Source organism: Xyrauchen texanus, chromosome 41, assembly GCF_025860055.1.
Source record: "Xyrauchen texanus isolate HMW12.3.18 chromosome 41, RBS_HiC_50CHRs, whole genome shotgun sequence".
Lineage (NCBI taxonomy): Eukaryota > Metazoa > Chordata > Actinopteri > Cypriniformes > Catostomidae > Xyrauchen > Xyrauchen texanus.
The window spans coordinates 11,917,327-11,933,344 of record NC_068316.1 but is presented as its reverse complement, the minus strand read 5'-3'; the positions used below and the strand labels follow the sequence as shown (position 1 = coordinate 11,933,344).

Here is a 16,018-nt window from a genome sequence, read left to right as displayed (position 1 = left end):
TTATAAAACTCACAAGATTTAAATAAAAAATTCATATTAATTTAGAAAACATTAACTATATCACATGAGTCATATGTGGAGTTAATGAAGATGTTAAAGGTGTCCATATAAATTATCAGTTGATTTTCCTGGTGAGGAAAGCAAATAAGCATTTCAGATGAGCAGGTAAGAATTGTAATGTTCTGAAAGGGTATGTTGTTTCTGAAACATTAACCCTAATGCTTTTTCTGAATGTTTGATATGATACAGTGTATAAATATTTAAGGGTATGCATTGAATTAGGGATGCCATGATTATACGTTTTACTATTAACCGTGATAAAAAAAAAATATCACAGCTAATTTAACAGTAAGAATTATGAATCCACGGTTAAAAACTGTGAAATGCTTTATTTACCCGTGCAAAAATATTATATATAGCCTAATGTCTAAATATATTATTTAAAATTGTTTTTTGTAAGATTTTGTAATTCTAAATGGCTAAACTCTGTGGGTACTGGAGCCACATGTGCCTGTGTGGGTACTGGAGCTGTTGCTATGGTTATGGATGGTGGCCACGTGGTGTTTTAATGGCCAGGTGTCGCAAACTGAACGTGAACTTTCAATTCACATGAAACTGAAGCTTAAACACATGAATTCCAAAATATAACAGAGGAATTCGATCTACCAGACTCATATCAATCAAAAAAGCGACTCAGATCGACTGTTTGGCAGCATTTAAATGATTGACTGAAGACGACGGATGTAAAACAAGCAGAGAGATGTCCTAGAAAGATACACATCCTACAAATGACACAGGATGCACCACTAGTCATCCAACAACAAGCTAGTAAGATTAATATTTTTAGCTGTGGTGATTTTAAAGTGATGAATTAAAGATGACACTTTTTGTAATGTTAAAGCGTGCTGACAGTGTGCGGTGCATTGTGTATAGTTACCATCAGCGTGTAAACTTCAAAAGTTGCGTATTAAATCGTCCTCATTATTTTAAGCATTGCTTCTGTACAAGTTCACAGCATTCAACCATAAATGTCGTTTTAAACAAACAATTTTAGCCATGAACAAACTTTAAATTGCCTGCTGTAAGCAATGTTTCCATTATTATGCAGAGTCCAAAATGTTTATTTATGAGATGCTGTGGGCCGTATTTTAATAGCGACTGTTGCTGATTTTTATGTTGGGGTGTCTGATTGACAACAAATTGCTTTAATAAACTGATGCAGAACAAATGCAGAAGAAAACATTTTTAATGCCGTGAACTACATTTTGTGCACCCACAATAATCTTAAATTTATGCACTTTTGAAGCACTCTGTTTACACTTCAGCACATAACTGAGCTCGGGATGCACATAAGCAGTGTCGTGGCCTAGGTAGGAGTGGCTCTTATTACCACTTTTGTGTGTGTGTGTGTGTGTGTGTGTGTGTGTGTGTGTGTGTGTGTGTGTGTGTGTGTGTGTGTATTTATTAGTTTTATTATAATAGGTCTTCCCTTAGCATCCACATATCCCCCAGAAATAATTTACATTTATGCATTTGGCAGACGCTTTTATCCAAAGCGACTTACAGTGCACTTATTACAAGGACAATCCCCCCGGAGCAACCTGGAGTTAAGTGCCTTGCTCAAGGACACAATGGTGATGGCAGTGGGGATTGAACCAGCGACCTTCTGATTACCAGTTTACCAGTTATGTGCATTAGACCACTACACCACCACTGATAAAAAATTATATGCATTTTTTGCATCAGAGCTGTTGCATATTAAGAAAATTTGAAAATATTTAAAAAAAATTCTCAGATGGTTATCTAACTGGCAAAAACACATACAGCGGCATCCCTACATCAGGGACTAAAAACAGTGCAAGCAAAGGAAACTGAAAATGAATTACATTTTTAGCAGAACTTAACCGAAAATCAAAACAAAATGATTTTCAATGAGTGAAAAAGTTCTTATTAAAAACTGGTAACCGGTTAATTTTTTTCTGATCATTTTTTCATGATACTAAAGTCCAAAGGGTTAATCGCAGTACATTTTTGGAACTACACCACTTCATGTTGCATGAAAAATTAAACGTGCTTTGATACTGAAGGAAACTGCTGCATCACACATTTCTATGCCTAATTCCCCATTGTCGATGTCACATTCTCCAGATGAAGATCTTTTTAACAACAACATTTGGTCCCCATCAAAGTTCAAACCAAATCTACGCCATTGCTTCAAATTTTTAAAAATCAGTGTGTTTTGTTCCATTATATATAATGTCTAAATATATAATGTAAAATCGTTTTTTGTAAGATTTTGTAATCCTAAATGGCTAAACTCTGTGGGTACTGGAGCCACATGTGCCTGTGTGGGTACTGGAGCTGTTGCTATGGTTATGGATGGTGGTCCATTTATTTATTTTTAAGCAAGGACACGTTCGGTGTAAATGGTCCCTTAGGTAAAAAAAACTGCTTCATTCTACAAATAGTGAGAGACTATTTAAAAGTGACAGGCCACTTCTATTAAAATGAATGGGAGAAATTGGAACCCTGAACGGTCAACGGAAGTTTTTCCACTCGGCAGCCATCTTTGGAACACTTCTGGGCAGCTGTTTTTGTTTGTTTTTTGGATGCAAGTTACATACAACTACAGCTCCTATCTTCTTGAATGGGGAAAGACGGAAATCTCCTAAACGTTTTTTCAAGAATACAATCAAATACCATATTTCAAATCAGCAGTAAAATCTGACAATCATGGTATCATAAATTGTGAATATTTAGCTCAGTTCAAGCAACAACAAAAAAAAGACTGGTCCCACTAATGCACATGCGTGTTTTAGAATTAACGGACATACAACGTCTATATCAAAAAGTAATTGGCTTTTTTAACTGGATTTCCTCTTCTAAACCCCCCATGTTTGTTATTTTTCAAATTTTAATACAAGTGGTCCATCTCAGGCTAAATAGTCTCTGGGTTTATCTCAATAATCCCCTATAATTGGAGGCTTTCATTCGTGAATGTTGCTGCGGCTTTGTCGGCATAGAGTGGACCACTGGTACCTTTGTTCGCTGTGCCGCGGACTGCAGCCGGTTTGTGATGTACCACCAATCAATATGGTATCAATGGGGATTCTAGCCCCTTCTCGGAACTGGTGCTGAAAGACTATAATTTTATCAACTCTCCTCTGATCACAGGATGGGGCGAAGCGTTAGCCACTATTTTCAAAAACAAGGTTCTCATTCGCACCCTGCCGACTGAAGTTTATCATAGTTTGAACTGCAGCTGTTGGAGTCTACAAATCCGATGGTTGTTGCTTTGATTTATTGTTCACCAAAACTCAATAGGAACTTTTTTGATTTAGGGAGTACTGTCAAACTATGACAGAATTTTACCATTTGAAAATGTTAATATTCATGTGTATGTTTATCTAATCCATTATCCAAGGAGTTTTAAGTCTTATTCATTCCTTTAACTTTAAACAACTGGTGAAAGGCCCTACACATATACAGGGACATACTTTAGATCTGGTTTTATCTGTTAATGATAGACATCTGAAATATTAACTTTTCTGATCACAAGCCTGATATTTTGAATGTCTATCATCCTGTCCAAACGGCTAAATCTTTTGTTTGTCCGTCTTGGATGATCTGCCCTGCTACTCAGGGGGAGTTTTCTGCAGCATTCAGATGCTTGCAGATTGTTATCCTTGGACTCTCCAGACCATCTTACCTTATTTAATTCAAACTGTTTAAATATTCTCTGCTCAGTTGCCCCACTGAATTCTAAGTATGTGAAATCTAAGTCAGATCCCTGGTTGAATAATACTGTCCACTCGCTCAGACAGATTTGTAGGAGAGCCAAACGAAAATGGAATAAAGATACATTGCAGGTTTCCTATGAAATTCTTAGGTATGCTTTTTTTAACTTTCAGAAAGTGGTGAGGGATGCAAGGAATACATTTTTTTTTCAGATATCATTGCTGAAAACTGTCAAATTGTGAACATTTTCTTAAATTTTTTTGTTGTTAAGACTGCAAATTCAGCAATGTTCCTCCTTATCAGACTGCTACCGATTCACCTATTTGTGAAGTTGTTTGGAAGAAGTTTTCTTTACAATACTATTGGTCAGTTAAAGTCTACTGCCTCCCATCATGATATTATTCCTACACATTTTCCTAAACAGATTGTTGATACTGTTGGGCCTAGCATTCTTTCCATCATAAATAAATGTCTTATTACAGGAACTGACCTGATTACTTTAAACATGCTCCAGTTGTGTCCTATCTCAAAAAAACAAACCTTGACCCAACTGACTAATTTTAGACCTATATCAAATTTGCCTTTTTTATTATGGTAAAAAGTAATTTTTATGCAACTGCAAGCATTTTTTAACAAACTTTTTTTAAACATTTCAGTCTGGCTTTAGAGCTCATCACAGTATGAAAACTGCCCTGCTCAGAGTCCTAAATGACATCTAACTATCTACTGATACTGGGGACTCTGTGATTCTCATACTGGTATATCTCACCGCAGCGACTGATACGGTTAATCATTCCATTCTTATTAATCATTTGGAGCACTGCGTGGGAATGCAGGGCAACATTCTCAGTTGGTTTAAATTATATGTGATCAACAGGAGATTCTAGATTAGCACTGCAAATTTGAATTCTTCTTCAGCTCATCTTACCTGTGGAGTGCCGCAGGGCTCCATTCTTGCTCCAGTTTTATTTTCTCTTAACATGCTTCCTATAGGTGCCATATTTAAGAGACACGGGTAGTCATTTCATTGCTACGCTGACGATACCCAAATCTACTTGCCATTGAAACTAGGAGACCAACAAGCTCTTTGGCTTGCCTAAAAGATATAAAATTATGGCTGTCTTCCAACCTTTTGCACTTAAATGAGAGTAAGACTGAGATTATTATATTTGGACCTGCATATACTAAATCAAATCCAAAATTTAACTTGGATCAATTTGCACTTCATATCAAACAGCATGTAAAGAATCTGGGCTTTTTACTGGACAGCGAGCTCAAACTTGTAAGCAGATTAATGCAGTTATTAGAGGAAGTTTCTTTCAACTCAGGCTTCTAGCTAAGGTAAAGCCCTTCTTGTCTTTTAATAATTTTCAAATAGTGATCCATGTTTTTATCTCCTCTTGTCTGGATTACTGTAATTCTCTTTAGAACTAGTCCAGAATGCTGCTGCCAGACTTTTGAAGGGTACACGGAAGCATGAACATGTCACTCCGATTCTTGCCTCTCTTTACTGGTATCTGGTCCGCTACAGATTTGACTTTAAAATACTTCTACTGGTTTATAAATCTTTGAACAGCTTAGCTCCTTCCAACCTCATGGAGCATTTATCTGCTCATAATCCATCCAGAGCTCCTAGATCATCTGACCAAGCATTGCTATCGGTTCCTAGATCTATATTGAAGCATAGAGGTGATCGTTTTGCCGTAGCTGGCCCGAAGCTTTGGAATAGTCAACCTCTACACATTAGACCTAACTATTTTAAAATATTTTCTCTCTGGCTTTTGACCCTTCGTTCTGACACTCCTTAAACATGTTAAATGTTTTCATCTTTATTCTTCTTTTATTGTTATTATTTTTATTTTCATACTATACTATTGTTATTACAAGCATTTTTACTTTAGGGGTTTTATTTACCGCTGTGAAGCACTTTGGTAAACTTATGTTGTTTTTAATGATGCTATACAAATAAATATGACATTGCCATTGACATTAATCATGGCTGACTGGAAAAATTGCATTTTTACAATGACATCTTTAACTGAGAAAGATTGTTTTGCGTGATGCTGCACCTACCCCACTAGGTGTCAGCGCAACATAAAGACACATTTTACTGAGTGCACCTTTAATGCAAAGATGTTTAATTAATGATTGTGAATACTGTGGAGGGTTGAAATTAGGAGGTGGTACACTGACCCGAGCAAAGTCTAGGAATCTGTAGAGAAAGCGTCGACTCAAGGTGGTGATTCGGGAGAAAACTGATCTCCATATGACATAATTGGCAACCGTCCTGGGACGAGGATGAAAAAATAGAACAGAAAAACAGTTATAAATAGATAAACAAGTTATTTTTTTAAAACTATGAAGTATTTGTAATGTTATTTGTTTTATGGTTGTCAAATTATACAGAAATTCTGGAAACAGTTCACATCTCTTGTCCTAGAATTATTTGACTGTGTAAAGAATCTGATGTTAAAAACATCATACTGATCGATTTATATACTATGGCCCTGGTTGAGTTAAATAATAAAAGCAGGTAGCAGGTACAACTAACTGAATTACAAGGTAATCGTGAGTCTGTTATTGACCAGAGCAGGTAATACAAATAATTTATAGAACAGAGAGGATACATCCAGAACACACAAACACAGTGACAAGACACATATTGACACTGTCCAGGCAAGCAGAAGTAGAGGATTAATTGGGGTATGGTTGTCTGGGTACCTGGTTTCTGTGGCGTTGATGAGTTTGAAGAGGTCTTTCAAGTACTGAGGAGCACGTACAATCACCTGCTCTGAAGAGGAGATTTTTATTTCTGGGTACAGCTCAGTGTTAATCACTGCTCTGATAAAGCCCAGCCAGGTAAACTGAAGACAGGGAAAGAAACTTAAATACAGAGAGATGATTACATGTCCTAATAAAAGTGGTAAGAAGTATATGCATTAATATGAAAAAGACTGTTGCATAAAAGCGTTCACCCAAACATGCAAATTCTGTCATTTTTTATTCTCACTTTGTTCCACACCCATTTGACTTACTTTTTCAGTGGAACAAAAACATTTATTTACATTTACATTTATGCACTTGGCAGACACTTGTATCCAAAGCGACTTACAGAGCCCTTAATACAGGGACAATCCCCCTGGAGCAACCTGGAGTTAAGTGCCTTGCTCAAGGACACAATGGTGGTGACTGTGGGGATCAAACCAACAACCTTCTACGTAACAGTTTAGTGCTTTAGCCCACTACGCCACCACCACTCCACCAAGGGACACATAAAAGGGACATATTAGGCAAAATCTTGGGAACCCAGCCCTCTGTCAACTTTTACTTTCATTGCATCTTTTTATTCAATGCAATGAAAGTGAATGGTGACTGAACCTGTCATTCTGCCTAACATCTCTTTTTCATGCAAAAATAAAGTCATAGTGGTCTTAAACAACATGAAGGAATTCACATTTTGGGTGAACTATACATTTTATAACTGTATTTTTATGAATAATAATGTGCTTACTTCCGGAATATAGCGCTGCAGTTTCGACAAACTGTATTTGTTGTACATGTTTTCACTAGTGCGGTTTTCTAAGGGAATCACTATCTAAACACACACATATACACACTCCTTTGAAACATCAAGTACCCGGACAGCATTATTTTCTTCTTCAATGCCAATAATTTGAAGGAATTTGATCACTGCAGGGTTTGATATGTTTTTCAGTGTTTAGCCACATACCTGTGCAAGTTTTATTTCAAAATCAAGTACTTGTTTCATCTGTGCTTCAGCTGCCTGCTCATTGGCTCCCAGCATGACAGAAATATCCACCATCAACCTCAAAAGTGCCTCTCGATACTGCAGGGAAAATCACAGAGTGAGACAAAGGTTCTAGTGGTTTAACAAGCGCTGTCTGGGACTGCAGATCATAATCAGTGTTGGGTAAGTTACACTAAAAAGTATTTAATTACTAACTACTAATTACATCTTCTACAGTGTAATTAGATTACTGTACTAAATACTCTGTCTGAAAAGTAACTGCATTGCTTATTACTACTTACTTTCTAAAACCTTTATCAACCTCGACCAAATGGAAAAATACAAGGATAGACATGAAACTGTTCTTTAATTCTTTCAAATAAATCATACAACATCAAATAAATTATTAATGAACTGGCCAAAGAATTTAAGGTGGCAGCGTTATATTAGAAAACATATATTTTAACATTAGACAATACATTTATATTTTAAATTCACTATTGTTTTATATAGAATTGTTCTATAGTCTTTTCAGTATTTAACGCAATTACATCAGAAGTAACTGTAATTAAATTACTGAAGAATTAAGAGATATACCTTTACTTTTTTCAATGAAAAAGTAATTTACAGTAATTAATTACTTAGTAATGCATTACACCCAACACTGCTCATAATGTACAGTACAGTATATGCTAACAAATATGTTTACCATTTGAGCCTCAGCTGTGTTAGTGATGTAGTCCTCTCTGGATGACAGCGACAAAGAGGCCTGATCCAACTAGTATAAAATAGAGTATAACAAATAATTCCCAGAATAGTTCAAATCATTTATCACATTTATTTTAAAAAGCACACTGTCATTAGTAAGACTAACTTACATATCTGTGTCTTAAGACCTAGTGAGTAGACTCGCTATTTACTGCCACCTTGGGCGGCAGTCTACATTAACAGATTTCTACCATAAATGGAACCTTGTAAGTGACTGATTTGAGTGTCACCTTGATGATGTACTGATTTGAGTTCTTGTCGTCATAAGAAACAAAGAGGCGTATGAGGACGGACTTGCTGTGCTGGTTGCGTATCTCAGCCAATGTCTTCAGCAGGTCAAACTGAGACTCCTCCCACTGCGAGGAAGAACCCAACGCCTCCCCTAGAACCGGCCAGCGGAATTCCTTCTGCTTTAGATTCTTTAGCAGAGGCATTGCATCTAGAATCTCCAGGGCAGCTGCCATGATAGAGGGAGCAAAGGGGAGATAAAGAAGTGGAGGCAGTTATAGTGAAATCAGACGATTAGCTATCAGTAAATTTGTATGAAACTGTAAAGAGCTCTTCAGTTCTTACTTTCATTCATGCAGGAAATGTAGAGGACTTTAGCCTTCTTCACTGCCTCAATGTCTTTATCTCCAATGGGCTGCTCTAACAACTCTGTGGCACAAAGATTCCACATTAAAGAAATAGTTCACCTAAAAAGGAACATTCTGTCTTCATTTGCTCACTCTCAGGTTTTTCCAAACCTGTTTTATTTGCTTTCTCCTGTGGAATTCGAAAGGAGATATTTTGCAGAATGTCCTGAATGATCTTTTCCACACAGTAAAAGCGAATAAGGACATGGCTGTCAAGCACAATATACGCATCATTATAAGTCCAAATGACTCGTCCACTATATTCCAGGTCTTCTGATGCCATACGATAGCGTTATGTGATGAACAAGCAAAAATGTAAATAGCTATTTGATAAAAATCCTTCCCTCTGCCATAGTTTTCAAATTTAATTAGCATTTATTCAAATATGCCACATCAAGACACAAAGCATCAGATGCATTACGTTTTGATGCAAACATATTTGAAGATATACACTTGTATGAGTTTAGAACAATATGAAATTAGTAAATTATTACAGAATTTCCATTTTTGGTTGAACCATTCCTCACTAGAAGTGCACAGGTATTTATTTCCGAATCACGTGGATCAGCGCACCTCTCAGCTTGAGGTCCACATTCTGTCGGAGCCATGGGTAAATCCCATAGCTAGAAGAATCCTCTGGAATGGGATTTTCCCGGAGCCAGCCTCCGCATGCATACTGGTAGAAGTCATCACATGGTTTTACAGACTGGTCCATCTTACTAAGAATCGAGCCGGCTAAAGCAGATATAAACACAATCATCATCATCAAGGTCATCTCAAACATGATACATAATAAGACACAATAACAGCTTCTCAACTCTCTTTCTTAAAGGACAGTTTGCCTAGGTTTTCTGAATGATAATGACAGTGAGCTTTTATGTGCAAGGTAAGTGTGAGTGAGTTCAGGAAGAATGACTTGAGAAGTTTTACCTGCTTCAACACAGTGTGGGGTAAGGCAATATTCTTCATTTCTTGTTTTTTGTGACACTACAAGGGAAGAGAAAGATAACTCTGTCAAGGGGACGTTCCGGATCACTAGCCAACTATGGCTAATGACCGCAACACACACGCATGTGCACACCCACACATACACACACACACACACATATTTGCTGAGCTATCTAAATGAGGACATCCTATACCATAGACTTCTATTTTTTTTTAAGCTGACAATAATCACTATAAATTTACCCTAACACACACCCTTAACCTAACCGAAAACGTTTTTGCATATTGGATTATTTAATTTATTTATGGATCGTTGTTCTAAAGAGGACATCCCAAAATTTCACCAAAGGGAGGTTTTGTCCAATTTCACTCACTTCTGGGAACAAGAACTGTTCCCAGATTATAGCACACACAATGTTCCCACTGTGATCAGGATCCAGCTGTCCAGGTCTGTAAAATACTGGGAAAACAAAACGTAGCACTTGCTTTTTGCCACATCTCAAAGGAATATTCCATATTCAATACAAGTTAAGCTAAATCGACACCATTTGTGGCATAACACAATTTTGGTGTGATAAAATTGCAGCCAATTTTTCAACTTCTTTGCCATGATGATATATAATGTCAACAAACCCTAAAACGACTGTAAAGGACGATTTAAACAACTTTACAGCTCAAATAATTCAGTTTGAACTATTTTAACAGAATAAATAATGTGTGCTTTTAAATGATAAGCTTTACATTTCTGCCTTAAAACCCTCCAAATATTCACTTCCATTGTGAGTGTCTCACTGTAGCCTCCATTTTTGATTTTCAAAAGAAAATAACAGATGAGTCAAAATATTGTCGATTGAGCTTAACTTGATGTGAACCCAGAATTTCCTATTACTCATATCATAAGGTTTAAGTTAAGGTGGCTATAAAACTTCCTTAGGAATACAGATGCAGCATGTAAATCAAATGCCCATGTGGCTGCAGTAGCTGAAACAAAGCCACAAAGACAGACAAATTCATACAAATGTGTGGAATCCTTTAAATGGACTTCAAATGAAACAAATGCGCTCCTGGCACTATAATTCGATCTATTAAAATACATGAATGTATGAGTGTTAGTTCAATTATTTTTTATTATGTTCAGTGTCTTTGCAATCAGAATAATGCCTACATTAGTTTGAAAGAGGTTTTGTAAATAATGCATAAAAACTTTAAGGGCAGAACAGCACGACTAAGCTCTTGCGAGTAAAATTTCACTTAAACATCTCAGCATCGACAGACAACTGTCTCAACCATTTAGCAATGAAGCAATCCACAAAGGACCCTGTATTAACAGGCATTACCTGGTCCTCACAGATCCTTTAACATTGCAGCCCACTCTACAAAGGAACCGGTGACATCTTTATCACCTGACCAGCTGCAAACCCAGATTTCAAGGACCCTCTTGATACTTTGTGGCTACGACCAGTGGCGGATTTAGGCATGACATGGGCAGTCGCCCAGGGGGGCATCAACCCCCCCACCACCATGTATATGCATTTACCACAGACTACAAACGGATTTCTTAAAAGATGAATTATACAATATAATTCTCTTTTATTGGTTTATTCAACTCAAAAGCATTACATTTATATCCGTTCTTTTTTTATTCAATTTATAGCTTAAATTTATGTATCGAGTATTCCCTTATCTGGTTTTTAGGAATTACTCATAAGTACCCATGGTTTGGGAATACCAACACATGTAATGTATTAATTTAAAATGCTAAATATTAGTAACTGTATTCCACTACATTTACAATTTAAATAGTTGGTAATCTGACAGGAACCAGTCTTGAACTTGGGTCTCTGGTGTGGAAAGTGAAATTTATATCACTGAGCAGATGTTTAAACCCAGAAAGGAAGACAGAAACAGCACATGGCATATCCAAAAGGTTTTATAAAAATATAGATCCACAAAAAACAGGGGAAGGTAAAACGAAGGTAAATCCAATTAGTATAATACCAAAATTCACAAAGGTAAGAGTAAATCCAACAGGAGTAATCCACGAGCGCAAAGGTAAGAGAATCACTCAGAAATAAGGCAGTGAACATTCAAACACCACGAGAAAACACAGAGAACTAAGGCAACATAAATACACAATGGGTAACAAGACACAGGTGTGGCACATGACACAATTAGCAAAATGGCAGGAAGAAAGGGAATAAAAAAGGAACAGAAATAGGCACACTGAGGCTATCTTGTGGCCAAAATAAGATAAATAATCATTCAGAAGCTGACATAATCAGAATAGTTACATTCAAAAAGTGTTAAAATTACTGCAGAGACATTGCAGATTATTGTCATTTGTTTAATTTGTTTTTATTTGCCACTGACCTGGATGATCTCACAGATACTGTGACGTCAAATATAATTTTCTGTGAGGACATGTGCATTCCTACTTGGACTTATTTAACATATAGCAATGACAAGCAATGGCTTACAGCAAAACTCAGGCAGCTTCGTCGAGCCAAAGAGGATGCTTACAGAAGTGGGGATAAAATCTTGTATCATCAGGCCAAAAACACACTGAGAAAGGAGATTAGAGCGGCTAAATAAGCTACTTTGAAAAACTGTAAAACAATTTTGAGCTAATGACCCTGCATCAGTGTGAAGTGGCCTGAAAGAAATTACCAGCTACAAGACACCACCCCCCAACACTGTAGGGAATTAACACTTCCAGCACATGTACAATCAGCAATGGTGCACCCAAGGGATGTGTGCTCTCCCCTTGACTCTTCTCCCTGTACACAAACGACTGCACTGCCAAGGACCCCTCTGTCAAGCTCCTGAAGTTTGCAGACGATATTACAGTCATCTGCCTCATCCAAGATGATGACGAGTCTGCTTACACAAGGGAGGTTGAATGGCTGGTTCACTGGAGCTGAACATGCTCAAAGCAGTGGAGATGATTGTGGACATTAGGAGGAACACCACTGCATTGACCCCGCTCACCATTCTAAACAGCACTGTGGCAGCAGTGGAGTCATTCAGCTTCCTGGGCACTACCATCTCACTTCGCCAGCTGAAGAAGTTCAATCTGCCACAGGTGCTGCTGATCCAGTTCTACTCAGCAGTCATTGAGTCTGTCCTCTGCACATCTATAACTCTGGTTTGGTTCAGCTACCAATACTTCAAAGGATAGTCCAGACTGCTGAACAGATTATTAGATCTCACCCCCTCCAAGAACTGCACACCTCCAGTGTGAGGAATAGGGCTGGAAAAAACACTTTGGACCCCATTCACCCAGCACACTACCTTTTTGAACTGTTGCCCTCTGGCTGGCGCTACAGAGCACTGAGCACCAGAACAGTCAGGCTCAACAACAGTTTCTTCCCTCAGGCTATTCACCATATGAACATTTAAAACTGCCCCAATACTCTCCATTGTTGCAATACAATCATGTGCATATTCAACTATTCATTCATTTTTATATTTCATTTATATTTATTTTACATATCCTAACTCTTCTGCACAATACATGAAATCACCTTCACATAACTGTATCTGAATATAACATATTTGAACAACAATATTATTTCCCTACTGTTGTTTCCTCTATATAATATTTATATGTTATATCTAATTATTATTATTTCACTGTTTAAGTATATATGTTTATATGTATATTTCAAATGTTTGATGTATATGTTGTATATCTTTTTTTTTTTTTTTTTTCCCACTGGACAGTTCTGTCACCATGACAAATTCTTTGTGTGTGTAAGGATACTTGGCAATAAAGCTCATTCTGATTGTGATTCTGATTATTAGCATTCAGTAGTGATTTACTCTTGCATATCTTGTGTTAATAAAATGTATTTTATTATAATTGTGCCTTCCTTGTGTTGATAATCAGAGGCTCTACTAGTTATCAAGAATCTCACAAATCCTTCAGATAAGTCAGATTACAAACTCCCTCTAAATGACATATTTTCTAATTCACTGAACTATCCTCTAGGCTTGTTCATATACTGTTCTGTTTGTCATTAAGATGAAATTCCTTAGCTGGTGCCCCAAAGTAAACCGAAGGAAGGGCCATCTGACACACACACAAACCTAAGTGATGCGTGATCAAAAATCATCACATAATTGGGTAACCGTGTGAAGAAAACGTTGTGTGTTTGTGTTGCCTGTGTTTTGAAATGGGATAATTAAGCATTGCTTTTAGATGCCTGTATTTATGGTTCAGTTCACAAGTGGACAGCAGAAGACCACAGCAGGGTCCAGTACCCGGCCCAGTGGGACACAGCCTCATTAGTCCCAGAACCAGCAGATATGTGAGTGTGACTGAATTATGTAGAGACAGAAATGTGCATAATTACACTCTCGTCTCACCACAAATATGCAGGCAGCCAACTGAGAACAATAAGAACATCATTTATTTATTGTCTCAACTGCATACATCACCAAAAAAAACCTTAAACCCTCCTCTATCCCAAAATACTTCCAGAATTCACAAGACCAGCAGCTCACAATGTCTCGTGTTCCATGAGAGTTGTGGTCATTCATATCCTTTTCTTTACTTGTCTCTAAAATAAAGAGTAGAATTTCCAGAGCAGCATAAAAATTCTTCACAACATCACCTTTTGTGTTCCATGGAAGAAAGAAAATGATCACATTTTATTTTTGTGTGAATTATCCCTCTAAACTCACTTTCAGTTCCAAACTTACACAGATGTGTGTGATCATAGCCCTCTTGCCTCAAAACTTTAAAGACACATATACCATATACTTCCTAACCAGAACTCTTACTTAGACCAGCCCTGTGCTAATTACAGCCTTCAAAGACACGCTATGCGTGTAACAGTATACTTGCCTAAAATAATCTCACAAACAAACACAAATCTAAACACAGTTCAAATGACAGAACATAGCAGACAGAATCCTACCACTTCATTATCTATCTATCTATCTATCTATCTATCTATCTATCTATCTATCTATCTATCTATCTATCTATCTATCTAATTTGCATAGCAAAAGGTTGTAAAGTCAGGTAAAAATGTATTTAAGACAGACAGACAGACAGACAGACAGACAGACAGACAGACAGACAGACAGATAGATAGATAGATAGATAGATAGATAGATAGATAGATAGATAGATAGATAGATAGATAGATAGATAGAGCATGCTAATAGTAAAGTAGGTGAATTCAATGTATGTTTACTCACCCGTGATGACAGCTATCAATAGTGCAAGACAGATGCAAACACACACTGCCAGGCTGACTTTCAGGAGAGCATTGGGGCCCGCGCTTGGTTTGGTTCCTCCTCTCCCCAGCCTCTCCATTTCCATTCTGCCACTAAACTGAGTGTGTTCTCTCTCTTTCTATCCCTCTCTCTTCTCCTCTCTCCCCTGCTGATTGTGCACTGTTTTCACCCCCGTCTGGCCTGAAGAACTGCACTTTAGGTCCTGATAAAGATCAGTGTCCTATCTGTGGACCCTTTGGATTGCTGTGGGACCATGCAGAAGTGATCTCAACTCACAGGCCTCAGATCAGCAGCAGATTCACTCTATGGAGATCAACAGCTCAATGCAAGTCATAACGAACCAAAGTCTTGCTCTACTTGATAAAGAGAGTCCCAGACTATGAGAGAGGATGGCAGAGAGAAAAAAGGAGGGAGGGGAAAGACAGGGAAAAAGTGTGTGTGTGTGTGTGTGTGTGTGTGTGAGAGAGAGAGAGAGAGAGAGAGAGAGAGAGAGAGAGAGAGGAATACCAAGAGTAGGAGGACCGGCCCTCCATAGAGCCAACTGGAGCACCTTTCAAACAACCCTAATTATATAGCTTGCTGAAGGAAGGGTGGGATGATTCTACCAGTATGTGTGTGGATCTACTGAGATATAGTCTGTATTTATGCTGCAGGTGTGTACTCCCTTTTCAAAAAGCTACACTTATGATGCTGCGCTGGAAAGCGCTTTGGGAACCGCTTTAGGTGTGACCAGCTTTGAATATGTGTGCAACACGTCAATGAACATTGACCGGAATTTATAGCCTCTGCCGGTGTAATCATTGGATGCACCTGCGGCAGGGCTATAAATAGATGCATCACAGGCGCGTCGTCGGATATTTTGTCTTCAGATCACTCTGTGTGTGTGTGTTTCACGAGCCTGTCAGAACTTTCTTTCCTCTGTTAGGAGTTAGAA

The 16,018-nt window shown here is 37.7% G+C and overlaps 1 protein-coding gene across 1 annotated transcript in view; it reads right to left on the bottom strand.

The window, feature by feature from the left end:
• The window catches only part of phex (phosphate regulating endopeptidase homolog, X-linked), a 29,179-nt gene extending 13,720 nt beyond the window's left edge, over positions 1 to 15,459 (bottom strand). The window contains 10 exon segments of the mRNA XM_052114133.1: positions 5,932 to 6,025; positions 6,460 to 6,602; positions 7,250 to 7,333; positions 7,469 to 7,585; positions 8,196 to 8,264; positions 8,485 to 8,711; positions 8,828 to 8,911; positions 9,463 to 9,624; positions 9,820 to 9,876; positions 15,046 to 15,459. Coding sequence (XP_051970093.1) covers positions 5,932 to 6,025; positions 6,460 to 6,602; positions 7,250 to 7,333; positions 7,469 to 7,585; positions 8,196 to 8,264; positions 8,485 to 8,711; positions 8,828 to 8,911; positions 9,463 to 9,624; positions 9,820 to 9,876; positions 15,046 to 15,169 — 1,161 coding nt within the window. The 5' untranslated portion in view covers positions 15,170 to 15,459.
• Positions 15,460 to 16,018: the final 559 nt, after the last annotated feature.